Source organism: Struthio camelus, unplaced genomic scaffold (genome assembly GCF_040807025.1).
Source record: "Struthio camelus isolate bStrCam1 unplaced genomic scaffold, bStrCam1.hap1 HAP1_SCAFFOLD_263, whole genome shotgun sequence".
NCBI classification, from domain to species: Eukaryota; Metazoa; Chordata; class Aves; order Struthioniformes; family Struthionidae; genus Struthio; species Struthio camelus.
This window is the reverse complement of record NW_027182753.1, coordinates 934-14,322: the sequence shown is the minus strand read 5'-3', so window position 1 is coordinate 14,322 and position 13,389 is coordinate 934. Positions and strand designations below refer to the sequence as shown.

Sequence of the window (13,389 nt, the reverse complement as noted above, 5' to 3'; positions counted from 1 at the left end):
CGTGGGGGGGGGTGTCCCGGACGCCTGGGCCCCTGGCGGTTGGGGGAGGGGGGTTGGAGCCCTGCCGGACGCCTGGGTCCTCGGGGCGGGGCCGTCCCGGACGCCTGGGCCCGCCCCGCCCGGGGTGGTAGGGGGGGTGGTCGGCCCGCACCGGACCCGGGTGAGTGGGGAGGGGGGATGCTCGGACGCCTGGGTCCCTCGGACGCCTGGGTCCCCTCGCGCCCCGTCCCGGACGCCTGGGCCCCTCTCGGAGCCGGGCGCTCCCGCCCTCGGACGCCTGGGTCCCTCGGACGTCTGGGTCCCACGTCAGCTCCTCCATCCCCCCCCCCACCCCCTCCCGGACGCCTGGGTCCCTTCGCAGCTCCCCCCCGGACGCCTGGGTCCCTCGGACGCCTGGGTCCCACGCCAGCTCCTCCATCCCCCTCTTCCCCTCCCGGACGCCTGGGCCCCCTCCCGGTCCGCTCGGACGCCTGGGCCCACTCCTAGCCCCCTCGGACGCCTGGGCCCCCTTTCAGCGCCCCCACCCCCGCCCTCCCCCCCCCAGGGGACCCAGGCGTCCGGGCGACCATGGCGCCCTTCGGCCTCCTCCTCCTCCTCGCCGCCGCCGCGGCCGCGCAGGACTCCGAGGAGTTTGAGAGCTTCACGGTACCAGGGGGTCCCGGACGCCTGGGCCCCTGGGGGGGAAGGGGGGGAGATGGAGGGGGACCCGGACTCCTGGGCCCCTGGGTGGGGGGGGGATGCTCAGGCGCCTGGGCCCGTTTTGGGGGGGGGGTGGAGGGATGGAGGGGGACCCCGGACGCCTGGGCCCCATGTGGGTGGTGGGGGGGGGATGCTCGGACGCCTGGGCCCCTTTGGGAGGGGTGGGGGGATGGAGAGGGTCCCGGACGCCTGGGCCCCCTGTGGATGGGGGGGAGATGGAGGGGGTCCCGGACTCCTGGGCCCTCTTGTAGGGTGGGGGGGGATGCTCGGACGCCTGGGCCCCTTTTGGGGGGGGTGGGGGGATGGAGGGGGTCCCGGACGCCTGGGCCCCCTGTGGGTGGGGGGGAGATGGAGGAGGTCCCGGACGCCTGGGCCCCCTTGTAGGGTGGTGCTGGGTGGGGATGCTCGGACGCCTGGGCCCCTTTTGGGGGGGTGGGGGGATGGAGGGGGTCCCGGACGCCTGGGCCCCCTGTGGGTGGGAGGGATGCTCGGACGCCTGGGCCCCTTTGGGAGGGGTGGGGGGATGGAGGGGGTCCCGGACGCCTGGGTCCCTTGTTGGGGGGTGGGGGAGGGATGCTCGGACGCCTGGGCCCCTTGTGGGGGGGGGTCCCGAACGCCTGGGTCCCTCCCCTCCCCCCCCCCAGGAGTGCACCGACGGCTACGAGTGGGACCCGGCGACGGAGCACTGCAAAGGTGGGGGAGGGGCCCGGACGCCTGGGCCCCGGGGTGGGGGGGGGAGGGGGGCACCCAGATGCCTGGGCCCCGGGGTGGGGGGGTGGGGGGAGGGGGCACCTGGATGCCTAGGCCCTGGGGTTGGGGGGGGAGGGGGCACCCGGACGCCTGGGCCCCGGGGTGGGGGGGGGAGGGGGCACCCGGACGCCTGGGCCCCGGGGTGGGGAGGGGAGGGGGGGCACCCGGACGCCTGGGCCCCGGGGTGGGGGGTGGGGGGAGGGGGCACCTGGATGCCTAGGCCCTGGGGTTGGGGGGGGAGGGGGCACCCGGACGCCTGGGCCCCCCCCCCCCGCGGGCGTGTCCCCGACGTGGCCGTGTCCCGTGTCCCGTGTCACCGACCTCCCCCCCCCCCCGTGGGGGGGCTGGTGTGTCGCGTGTCCCTGGCGTGTCCCTGACATGTCACTTGCGTGTCCCCGACATGTAACTCATGTGTTCGCGGCGTGTCCCCGACATGTCACTTGCGTGTCCCTGGCGTGACCCCGACACGTCACTCGCGTGTCCCCAACATGTCCCTGCCGGCTCCTGGCGTGTCGCTCACGTGTCACCGCTCTGTCCCTGGCATGTCGCTGCCGTGTCGTTCCCGTGTGACGGCGCGTCGCACCCGTGTCGCTGCCGTGTCGCTGCCGTGTCGCTCCCGCCGGGTGCGTTGCCGCGTGCGGCTCCGGGTCGGCGTCCGTGTGTCCACGCGTGTCCGTGTGTGCGTGTCCGTGTGTGCGTGTCTGTGTGTCCACGCGTGTCCGTGTGTGCGCGTCCGTGTGTCCACGCGTGTCCGTGTGTCCATGTGTGTCTGTGTGTCCACGCGTGTCCGTGTGTGCGCGTCCGTGTGTCCACGCGTGTCCGTGTGTCCATGCGTGTCCGTATGTGCGTGTCCATGTGTCCATGCGTGTCCGTATGTGCGTGTCCGTGTGTCCATGCGTGTCCGTATGTGCGTGTCCATGTGTCCATGCATGTCTGTGTGTGCGCGTCCGTGTGTCCACGCGTGTCCGTGTGTGCGCGTCCGTGTGTCCATGCGTGTCCGTGTGTGCGCATCCGTGTGTCCATGCGTGTCCGTGTGTCCATGCATGTCCGTGTGTGCGCGTCTGTGTGTCCACGCATGTCTGTGTGTGCGTGTCCGTGTGTCCATGCGTGTCCGTGTGTGCGCGTCCGTGTGTCCATGCGTGTCCGTGTGTGCGCGTCCGTGTGTCCATGTGTGTCCGTGTGTGCGCATCCGTGTGTGCTGGTGTCGGTGTGTCCCCGTGTGTACATGTCCGTGTGTCCGTGTGCCCCCCCCGTGTCCGTGTGCCCCTGTGTCCCCCCGTGTCCCTGTGTCCCCGTGTCTGTCTCCCCCCGTGCGTCCCTGTGTCCGTGTGTCCGTCCCTGTGTCCCCTGTCCCCCCCCGTGTCCCCCCCATGTCCCCCCCGTGTCCCCCCCATGTCCCCCCCGTCCCCCCCGCCCCCCCATGTCCCCCCCATGTCCCCCCCGTGTCCCCCCGTCCCCCCCCGTGCCCCCCCCGTGTCCCCCCGTCCCCCCCCCCGTGTCCCCCCGTGTCCCCCCGACCCCCCGCCCCCCCCCGACCCCCCGTCCCCCCCGTCCCCCCCCGTGTCCCCCCCCGCGTCCCCCCCGCAGACGTGGACGAGTGCGCGGGGGCGCCGGGCGCCTGCCGCGGCCCCATGCGCTGCCTCAACCACTTCGGCGGTTACCTCTGCCTGCCCCGCTCGGCCGCCGTCCTCAGCGCCCCGCCCCCCGCCGGCCCCGCCCCCGCCCCGCCCCCCGCCCCGCCCCCCGCCCCGCCCCCCGCCCCCGCCCCGCCCCCCGGCCCCCCCTGCCCCCCCGGCTACGCCCGAGGCCCCCGCGGACACTGCCGAGGTCAGTGGGGGGCGGGGCCGGGGGCGGGGCCGGGCCGGGGGGCGGGGCCAGGGCGGGGCCGGAGGGGCGGGGGGGCGGAGTCAGGGCGGGGGCGGGGCAGGGGCGGAGTCAGATCGGGGGCGGGGCCAGGGGCGGGGCCAGGGACGAGGGGCAGAGTCAGATCGGGGCTGGGGCCGGGGGCGGAGCCAGGGGGCGCAGTCAGATGGGGGTGGGAGGGGCCTGTGGGTGGGATCAGAGCGGGGGGCGGGGGCCGGAGGGGGCGGGGCCAGGGGCGTGGGGCGGAGTCAGATCGGGGGGGCGGGAGGGGCCTGCGGGTGGGATCAGAGCGGGGGGCGGGGCCGGAGGAGGCGGAGTCAGATCGGGGGGTGGGAGGGGCCTGTGGGCGGGATCAGAGCGGGGGGCGGGGCAGGAGGGGGCGGGGCCAGGGGCGGGGGGTGGAGTCAGATCGGGGGCGGGAGGGGCCTGCGGGTGGGATCAGAGCGGGGGGCGGGGCCGGAGGGGGCGGGGTCAGATCGGGGGCGGGAGGGGCCTGTGGGCGGGATCAGAGCGGGGGGCGGGGCCGGCGGGGGGCGGGGCCAGGGGCGGGGGGTGGAGTCAGATCGGGGGCGGGAGGGGCCTGCGGGTGGGATCAGAGCGGGGGGGCGGGGCCGGAGGAGGCGGGGCCAGGGGCGGGGGCGGGGTCAGATCGGGGGCGGGAGGGGCCTGTGGGTGGGATCAGAGCGGGGGGTGGGGCCGAAGGAGGAGGGGGCGGGGCCAGGGGCTGTGGGCGCGGGAGGTGAATGGGCGCTGGAGGGGCGGGGCCAGGCGGGGGCGGGGCCGAAGGAGGAGGGGGCGGGGGCTGGGGGGCAGCAGGTGCTGGAGGTGAAGTGGAGCTGGGGGGCGGGGTCAGCTGGGCGGGGGGGCGGGGTCAGCTGGGCGGGGGGGCGGGGCCACTTGGGGGCGTGGCCACGGGTAGTGGGTGCTGGAGGTGAATGGGAGCTGGGGGCGGGGCCATACGAGGGGGCGGGGCCGGGGGCGGGGTCTCGGGGCAGGGTTAGTAGGTGTGGGGGGGGCGGGAGGGTGTCTATGGGGGAGCCTGGGGGGGGTCGGGTTTGGGGGGGGGTCCCGGAGGGGAAATTTGGGGGGGGGGCTCCCTTGGGGGGTGGTTTGGGGGGGGTTCCCTATGGGGGGGTCCTTATGGGGGGGGCCTGGAGGGGACATTTGGGGGGGGTCCCTTTGGGGGGGTCTCTATGGGGGGTGCTAGGGGGCAGATTTTGGGGGGGGGTCCCTTGGGGGGGTCCCAGGGGGGCAGGTTTGGGGAGGGGTCCCTTGGGGGGGTCCTTAGGGGAGGGGATTGGGGGGGTCCTTATGGGAGGGTCCTTATGGGTGGGTTCGGGGTGGGTGCTGGGTTTTGGGGGGGGTCTCCATGGGGGGTCCTCAGGGAGGGGATGGGGGGGTCCTTATGGGGGGGGTCCGGGGTGGGTGCTGGGTTTTGTGGGGGGGGCTCCATGGGGGGGGTCCTCAGGGAGGGCATGGGGGGTCCTTATGGGGGGGTCCGGGGTGGGTGCTGGGTTTTGGGGGGGGTCTCCATGGGGGGGTCCTCAGGAAGGGGATGGGGGGGTCCTTATGGGGGGGGTCCGGGGTGGTGCTGGGTTTTGGGGGGGGGGGCTCCATGGGGGGGGTCCTCAGGGAGGGCATGGGGGGGTCCTTATGGGGGGGGTCCGGGGTGGGTGCTGGGTTTTGGGGGGGGTCTCCATGGGGGGGGTCCTCAGGGAGGGCATGGGGGGGTCCTTGGGGGGGGGTCCGGGGTGGTGCTGGGTTTTGGGGGGGGTCTCCATGGGGGGGGTCCTCAGGGAGGGGATGGGGGGGTCCTTATGGGGGGGTCCGGGGTGGTGCTGGGTTTTGGGGGGGGTCTCCATGGGGGGGGTCCTCAGGGAGGGGATGGGGGGTCCTTATGGGGGGGGTCCCCGGTGGGTGCTGGGTTTTGTGGGGGGGGTCTCCATGGGGGGGGTCCTCAGGGAGGGGATGGGGGGGTCCTTATGGGGGGGGTCCCCGGTGGGTGCTGGGTTTTGTGGGGGGGGGTCCTCGGGGTGCGGGTCCAGGGTGCCCCCCCCCATCGCCCCCCCCCAGACGTGGACGAGTGCGCGGGACCCCCCCCCTGCCGGCCCAGCCAGGAGTGCGTGAACCTGCCGGGGGGCTTCGAGTGCCGCTGCCCCCCCGGCTACCGCTACCAGCGCACCGAGTGCGTCGGTCAGTGGGGGGGGCTATGGGGGGGGCTATGGGGGGGGGGCTATGGGGGCCGCTGCCCCCCCGGCTACCGCTACCAGCGCACCGAGTGCGTCGGTCAGTGGGGGGGGCTATGGGGGGGGCTATGGGGGGGGGGCTATGGGGGGGGGCTATGGGGGGGGGCTATGGGGGCCGCTGCCCCCCCGGCTACCGCTACCAGCGCACCGAGTGCGTGGTCAGTGGGGGGGGCTAATGGGGGGGGGCTATGGGGGGGGGGCTATGGGGGGGGGCTATGGGGGGGGGGCTATGGGGGCCGCTGCCCCCCCGGCTACCGCTACCAGCGCACCGAGTGCGTCGGTCAGTGGGGGGGGGGCTATGGGGGGGGCTATGGGGGGGGGCTATGGGGGCCGCTGCCCCCCCGGCTACCGCTACCAGCGCACCGAGTGCGTCGGTCAGTGGGGGGGGGGCTATAGGGGGGGTATGGGGTGCTGTGGGGAGGACTGGGTGCTGTGGGGTGCTATAGGGGGCTATGCGGTGCAGTGGGGTGCTATGGGGTGCTATGGGGAAGATTGGGTGCTATGGGGTGCTATGGGGTGCTATGGGGAGGATTGGGTGCTATGGGTGCTATGGGGTGCTATGGGGAGGATTGGGTGCTGTGCAGTGCTATGGGGTGCTATGGGGTGCTGTGGGGAGGACTGGGTGCTGTGGGGTGCTATAGGGGGCTATGCGGTGCAGTGGGGGTGCTATGGGGTGCTATGGGGAAGATTGGGTGCTATGGGGTGCTATGGGGTGCTATGGGGAGGATTGGGTGCTATGGGTGCTATGGGGTGCTATGGGGAGGATTGGGTGCTGTGCAGTGCTATGGGGTGCTATGGGGTGCTGTGGGGAGGACTGGGTGCTGTGGGGTGCTATAGGGGGCTATAGGGTGCTGTGGGGTGCTATGGGGTGCTATGGGGAAAATTGGGTGCTATGGGGTGCTATGGGGTGCTGTGGGGAGGATTGGATGCTGTGGGGTGCTGTGGGGGGCTATGGGGTGCTGTGGGGTGCTATGGGGAGGAAGGGGTGCTATGGGGTGCTATGGGGTGCTGTGGGGAGGATTGGGTGCTGTGGGGTGCTATGGGGGCTATGGGGAGGGCTGGGTGCTGTGGGGTGCTATGGGGGGGCTATGGGGTGCTGTGGGGAGGACTGGGTGCTGTGGGGGCTATAGGGGTCTATGGGGAGGATTGGGTGCTATGGGGTGCTATGGGGTGCTGTGGGGAGGATTGGGTGCTGTGGGGTGCTGTGGGGGGCTATGGGGAGGATCGGGTGCTGAGGGTGGGATGGGGGTGCTGTTTGGGTGCTATGGGGAGGGTTGGGTGCTATGGGGGGCTATGGGGAGGATCGGGTGCTATGGGGTGCTACGGGGGGCTATGGGGAGGATCGGGTGCTGAGGGTGGGGATGGGGGTGCTGTTGGGTGCTATGGGGAGGGTTGGGTGCTATGGGGTGCTATGGGGGGCTATGGGGAGGATCGGGTGCTGAGGGTGGGGATGGGGGGTGCTGTGGGTGCTGTGGGGGGCTATGGGGTGCTGGGGCTGGGGCATGGCACGCTATGGGGTGGGTGTAGGGTGCTGAGGGGGTGCTGGGGGGGGACAGGGTGCTATGGGGTGGGAATGGGGTCCCAAGGGGGGGGATGTCCTAAGGTGCTGGGGGGGGTGGCAGTAGGGTGCTCTCGCAGGGGGCTATGGGGCAACACCCACGGGGCAGGTTATGGGGCAGCACCCATGGGTGCTGTGGGTCCCGCTGACCCCCCCCGGCCCCCCCCCAGACGTGGACGAGTGCCAGTTCCGGTACTGCCAGCACCGGCGCCGGGGGGCAGCTCGGGGGGCCAGGGGGTGGGTGGGGGCAGCACCCATGGGTGCTGTGGGTCCCGCTGACCCCCCCGGCCCCCCCCCCAGACGTGGACGAGTGCCAGTTCCGGTACTGCCAGCACCGGTGCCGGGGGGCAGCTCGGGGGGCCGGGGGGCAGCTCGGGGGGCCAGGGGGTGGGTGGGGGCAGCACCCATGGGTGCTGTGGGTCCCGCTGACCCCCCCGGCCCCCCCCCAGACGTGGACGAGTGCCAGTTCCCGGTACTGCCAGCACCGGCGCCGGGGGGCAGCTCGGGGGGCCGGGGGGCGGCTCAGGGTGCCGGGGGCGGGTGGGGGCAGCACCCATGGGTGCTGTGGGTCCCGCTGACCCCCCCGGCCCCCCCAGACGTGGACGAGTGCCAGTTCCGGTACTGCCAGCACCGGTGCCGGGGGGCAGCCTCGGGGGGCCGGGGGGCAGCTCGGGGGGCCGGGGACGGGTGGGGCAGCACCCATGGGTGCTGTGGGTCCCGCTGACCCCCCCGGCCCCCCCAGACGTGGACGAGTGCCAGTTCCGGTACTGCCAGCACCGGTGCCGGGGGGCAGCTCGGGGGGCCGGGGGGCAGCTCGGGGGGCCGGGGGCGGGTGGGGGCAGCACCCATGGGTGCTGTGGGTCCCGCTGACCCCCCCGGCCCCCCCAGACGTGGACGAGTGCCAGTTCCGGTACTGCCAGCACCGGTGCCGGGGGGCAGCTCGGGGGCCGGGGGGGCGGCTCAGGGGGCCGGGGGCGGGTGGGGGCAGCACCCATGGGTGCTGTGGGTCCCGCTGACCCCCCCCGGCCCCCCAGACGTGGACGAGTGCCAGTTCCGGTACTGCCAGCACCGGTGCCGGGGGGCAGCTCGGGGGGCCGGGGGGCGGCTCAGGGGGCCGGGGGCGGGTGGGGGCAGCACCCATGGGTGCTGTGGGTCCCGCTGACCCCCCGGCCCCCCCCCAGACGTGGACGAGTGCCAGTTCCGGTACTGCCAGCACCGGTGCCGGGGGGCAGCTCGGGGGGCCGGGGGGCGGCTCAGGGGGCCGGGGGCGGGTGGGGGCAGCACCCATGGGTGCTGTGGGTCCCGCTGACCCCCCCGGCCCCCCCAGACGTGGACGAGTGCCAGTTCCGGTACTGCCAGCACCGGTGCCGGGGGGCAGCTCGGGGGGCCGGGGGGCGGCTCAGGGGGCCGGGGGCGGGGTGGGGGCAGCACCCATGGGTGCTGTGGGTCCCGCTGACCCCCCCGGCCCCCCCCAGACGTGGACGAGTGCCAGTTCCGGTACTGCCAGCACCGGTGCCGGGGGGCAGCTCGGGGGGCGGGGGGCGGCTCAGGGGGCCGGGGGCGGGTGGGGCAGCACCCATGGGTGCTGTGGGTCCCGCTGACCCCCCCGGCCCCCCCAGACGTGGACGAGTGCCAGTTCCGGTACTGCCAGCACCGGTGCCGGGGGGCAGCTCGGGGGGCCGGGGGGCGGCTCAGGGGGCCGGGGGCGGGTGGGGGCAGCACCCATGGGTGCTGTGGGTCCCGCTGACCCCCCGGCCCCCCCCCAGACGTGGACGAGTGCCAGTTCCGGTACTGCCAGCACCGGTGCGTGAACTCGCCGGGCGCCTTCGCCTGCCAGTGCGAACCCGGCTTCCGCCTGGCACCCAACAACCGCTCCTGCCTCGGTGCGCCCGGACGCCGGGGCCCTTTGGGGGGGGGGCCGGACACCTGGGCCCCTGGGGGGGAGGTCCCCGGATGCCTGGGCCCCTGGGGATGGGGTCCCTTTGGGGGGGGGAGGGAAGGGGTCCCCGGAACGCCTGGGCCCCCTGGGGATGGGGTCCCTTTTGGGGGGTGGGGGAGGGAAGGGGTCCCCGGACGCCTGGGCCCCTGGGGGGGGTCCCTTTTGGGGGGTGGGGGAGGGAAGGGGTCCCCGGACGCCTGGGCCCCCTGGGATGGGGTCCCTTTTGGGGGGGGGAGGGAAGGGGTCCCGGACGCCTGGGCCCCTGGGGATGGGGTCCCTTTTGGGGGGGGAGGGAAGGGTCCCCGGGACGCCTGGCCCCTGGGGGGGGTCCCTTTTGGGGGGTGGGGGAGGGAAGGGGTCCCCGGACGCCTGGGCCCCCTGGGGATGGGGTCCCTTTTGGGGGGGGGAGGGAAGGGGTCCCCGGACGCCTGGGCCCCTGGGGGGGGTCCCTTTTGGGGGCGGGGGAGGGAAGGGGTCCCCGGACGCCTGGGCCCCTGGGGGGGGTCCCTTTTGGGGGGTGGGGGAGGGAAGGGGTCCCCGGACGCCGGGGCCCCTGGGGATGGGGTCCCTTTTGGGGGGTGGGGGAGGGAAGGGGTCCCCGGACACCTGGGCCCCCTGGGGATGGGGTCCCTTTGGGGGGTGGGGGAGGGAAGGGGTCCCGGACGCCGGGGCCCCTGGGGATGGGGTCCCTTTTGGGGGGTGGGGGAGGGAAGGGGTCCCCGGACGCCTGGGCCCCCGGCGGGCAGTGACCCCCCCCCGGACGCCTGGGCCCCCCGCGGGCAGTGCCCCCCCCGGACGCCCGTGCCCCCCCGCGGGCAGGGACCCCCCGTGCCCCCCCCGGACGCCTGGGCCCCCCGGCGGGCAGTGCCCCCCCCCGGACGCCCGTGCCCCCCCGCGGGCAGTGACCCCCCCGTGCCCCCCCGGACGCCTGGGCCCCCCGGCGGGCAGTGCCCCCCCCCCGGACGCCCGTGCCCCCCCGCGGGCAGTGGACCCCCCCCGGACGCCCGTGCCCCCCGCGGGCAGTGACCCCCCCGTTCCCCCCCGGGACGCCTGGGCCCCCCGGCGGGGCAGTGCCCCCCCCCGGACGCCCGTGCCCCCCCGGCGGGCAGTGCCCCCCCCCGACGCCCGTGCCCCCCCGCGGGCAGTGACCCCCCCGTGCCCCCCCGGACGCCCGTGCCCCCCCGCGGGCAGTGACCCCCCCGTGCCCCCCCGGCCGCCGGGGCCCGCAGACGTGGACGAGTGCGGCATGGGCGCCCGCTGCCAGCAGCGCTGCCTCAACACCTTCGGCTCCTTCCGCTGCCGCTGCCGCCCCGGCTTCCAGCTGCGCCCCGACGGCCTCACCTGCCGCGGTCCGCCCCGCCCACCGCCCCCGGCCCCGCCCACCGCCCCCCGCCCCCGCCCACCGCCCCGCCCACCGCCATCCGACCCCGCCCACCGCCCCCGGCCCCGCCCCACCGCCCCCGGCCCCGCCCCCGCCCGCCCACCGCCCGGCCCCGCCCACCGCCCCGCCCACCGGCCCCGGCCCCGCCCACCGCCCCGCCCACCGCCCCGCCCACCGCCCCGGACCCGCCCACCGCGCCGGACCCGCCCGCCGCGCGCCGGCCCCGCCCACCGCCCCCGGCCCCGCCCACCGCCCCGCCCACCGCCATCCGACCCCGCCCACCGCCCCGGCCCCGCCCACCGCCCCCGGCCCCGCCCCCGCCCCGCCCACCGGCCCCGGCCCCGCCCACCGGCCCGCCCACCGGCCCCGGCCCCGCCCACCGCCCCGGCCCGGCCCCGCCCCGCCCCGGCCCTGCCCACCGCCCGCCCCCGGCCCCGGCCCCGCCCCCGCCCCGCCCACCGGCCCCGGCCCCGCCCACCGGCCCGGCCCCCGCCCACCGCCCCGCCCACCGCCCCGGACCCGCCCACCGCCCCGGACCCGCCCGCCGCGCGCCGGCCCCGCCCACCGCCCCCGGCCCCGCCCACCGCCACCGCCCCGCCCACCGGCCCGGCCCGGCCCCGCCCACCGCCCCGCCCACCGCCCCGGACCCGCCCCATGGCCCCGGACCCGCCCATGGCCCCGGCCCCGCGCCCCGCCACCGCCCACGGCCCCGCCCACCGCCCCGCCCACCGCCCACGGCCCCGTCCACCGCCACCGGCCCCGCCCACAGCGCCCCGGCCCCGCCCACCGCCCCCGCCCGGCCCACCGCCCACGGCCCCGCCCACCGCCCACGGCCCCGCCCACCGCCCACCGCACCGCCCACCGCCGCGCCCCCGGCCCCGCCCACCGCCCCGGCCCCGCCAACCGCCCCGCCCACCGCCCCGCCCACCGCCCCGGCCCGGCCCCGCCCATCGCCCCGGCCCCGCCCATCGCCGCGCCCCCGCCCCGCCCTCGGCCCCAAGGCCCCGCCCGCCGCGTCCAGGCCCCGCCCACCGCCCCGCCCACCGGCCCCCGCGCCCCGGCCCCGCCCACCGCCCCCCGGCCCCGCCCACCGCCCCGCCCCGGCCCCGCCCGGCCCCGCGGCCCGGCCCCGCCCACCACCCGGCCCACCGCGCCCCGGCCCCGCCCACCGCCCCCGGCCCCGCCCACCGCCCCGCCCACCGCGCCCCGGCCCCGCCCGCCGCGTGTTCGACCCGCCCCCCGCGGCCCGGCCCCGGCCCCCGCGGCCCGCCCCCGCCCACCACCCCGCCCACCCCCGCCCCGGCCCCGCCCCCGGCCCCCCGGCCCCGCCCACCGCCCCGGCCCCGCCCACCGCCCCGCCCACCCGCCCCGGCCCCCGCCCACCGCCCCCGGCCCCGCCCACCGCCCCGCCCACCGCCCCCGGCCCCGCCCACCGCCCCGCCCGGACCCGCCCATCGCCCCGCCCCGCCCCCCGGCCCCGCCCACCGCCCCCGGCCCCCGCCCACCGCCGAACCCCGGGCCCGCCCACTGTGCCCCGGCCCCGCCCACCGCCGCGCCCCGGCCCCGCACCCCGGCCCCGCCCACCGCCCACCACCCCGCCCCCCGCGGCCCCGCCCCGCCCTCGGCCCCGCCCACCACCCCGGCCCCGCGCCCCGGCCCCGCCCGCCGCGTGTTCGACCCGCCCCCCGCGGCCCGGCCCCGCCCCCCGCGGCCCGCCCCCGCCCACCACCCCGCCCACCCCGGCCAGGCCCCGCCCCCGGCCCCCCGCCCCCGCCCACCACCCCGCCCACCGCCGCGCCCCGGCCCCGCGCCCCCGGCCCAGCCCACCACTCCGCGCCCCGGCCCCGCCCACTCCTCCCTGGCCCCGCCCACCGCACCTCGCCCCGCCCACCGCCCTCGGCCCCGCCCATCGCACCCCGACCCCGCCCACCGCGTTCCAGCCCAGCCCACTGGGCTCCTGGCCCCGCCCACCGTGCCCTGGCCCCGCCCCCTGGGCTCGGGGCCTCCTCGGACCCCGCCCCCCCGTCCGTGCCCCGCCTGTTGCCCCAGGCCCCGCCCCCCACCTCAAGCCACGCCCCCCCGGCCAGAAACCCTGTGGGGGGGGGAGGCTGCGTGTTGTCCCGTGATGTCGCGTGATGTCGCGTGACCCGGTGCGGCGCTCTGTCCGCATGGCGCCGGGGCCCTGCCGTGTCCTTGGCGTGTTCCTGGCGTGTCGCTGCCGTGTCGCTGCCGTGTCGATGCCGTGTCCGTGGCGTGTCGCTGCCGTGTCGCTGCCGTGTCGATGCCGTGTCCGTGGCGTGTTCCTGGCGTGTTCCTGGCGTGTTCCTGGCGTGTTCCTGACGTGTTCCTGACGTGTCGATGCCGTGTCCTTGGCGTGTTCCTGGCGTGTTCCTGGCGTGTCGATGCCGTGTCCGTGGCGTGTTCCTGGCGTGTCCTTGGCGTGTGCAGACGTGGACGAGTGCGCCCGCTGGGGCGTCCTGTGCCAGCACCGCTGCGAGAACCTGCCGGGGGGCTTCACCTGCGTCTGCCCCCCCGGCTATGGGGCGCAGGGCCCCCGCCGCTGCCGAGGTGCTGCCCCACGGCGCCCCCCCCCCGTCCTGCCCCACGGCGCCCCCCCCCGTCCTGCCCCACGGCCCCCCCCGTCCTGCCCCCCGTCCTGCCCCACGGTGCCCCCCCATGTCCTGCCCCCCCGTCCTGCCCCACGGCGCCCCCCCCGTCCCTGCCCCATGTCCTGCCCCACAGCGCCCCCCCCGTCCTGCCCCCCGTCCTGCCCCCCGTCCTGCCCCCCGTCCTGCCCCACGGCCCCCCCCGTCCTGCCCCCCGTCCTGCCCCACGGCGCCCCCTCGTCCTGCCCCATGGCGCCCCCCCGTCCTGCCCCCACGTCCTGCCCCACGGCGCCTCCCCCGTCCTGCCCCCCGTCCTGCCCCCCGTCCTGCCCCACGGCCCCCCCCGT

General features: G+C 78.0%; 1 protein-coding gene across 1 annotated transcript; it reads left to right on the top strand.

Annotated features, from left to right (window-relative positions):
- Positions 1–119: 119 nt before the first annotated feature.
- LOC138065552 (EGF-containing fibulin-like extracellular matrix protein 2) lies at positions 120–13,004 on the top strand (the record flags this gene model as incomplete). The annotated part of the gene is made up of 8 exons (XM_068929582.1): positions 120–160; positions 545–645; positions 1,344–1,392; positions 3,037–3,276; positions 5,386–5,505; positions 8,883–8,999; positions 10,285–10,404; positions 12,885–13,004. Coding segments are annotated over exons 2-8 (844 nt in total), but the record flags the coding sequence as incomplete, so codon positions are not given.
- Positions 13,005–13,389: the final 385 nt, after the last annotated feature.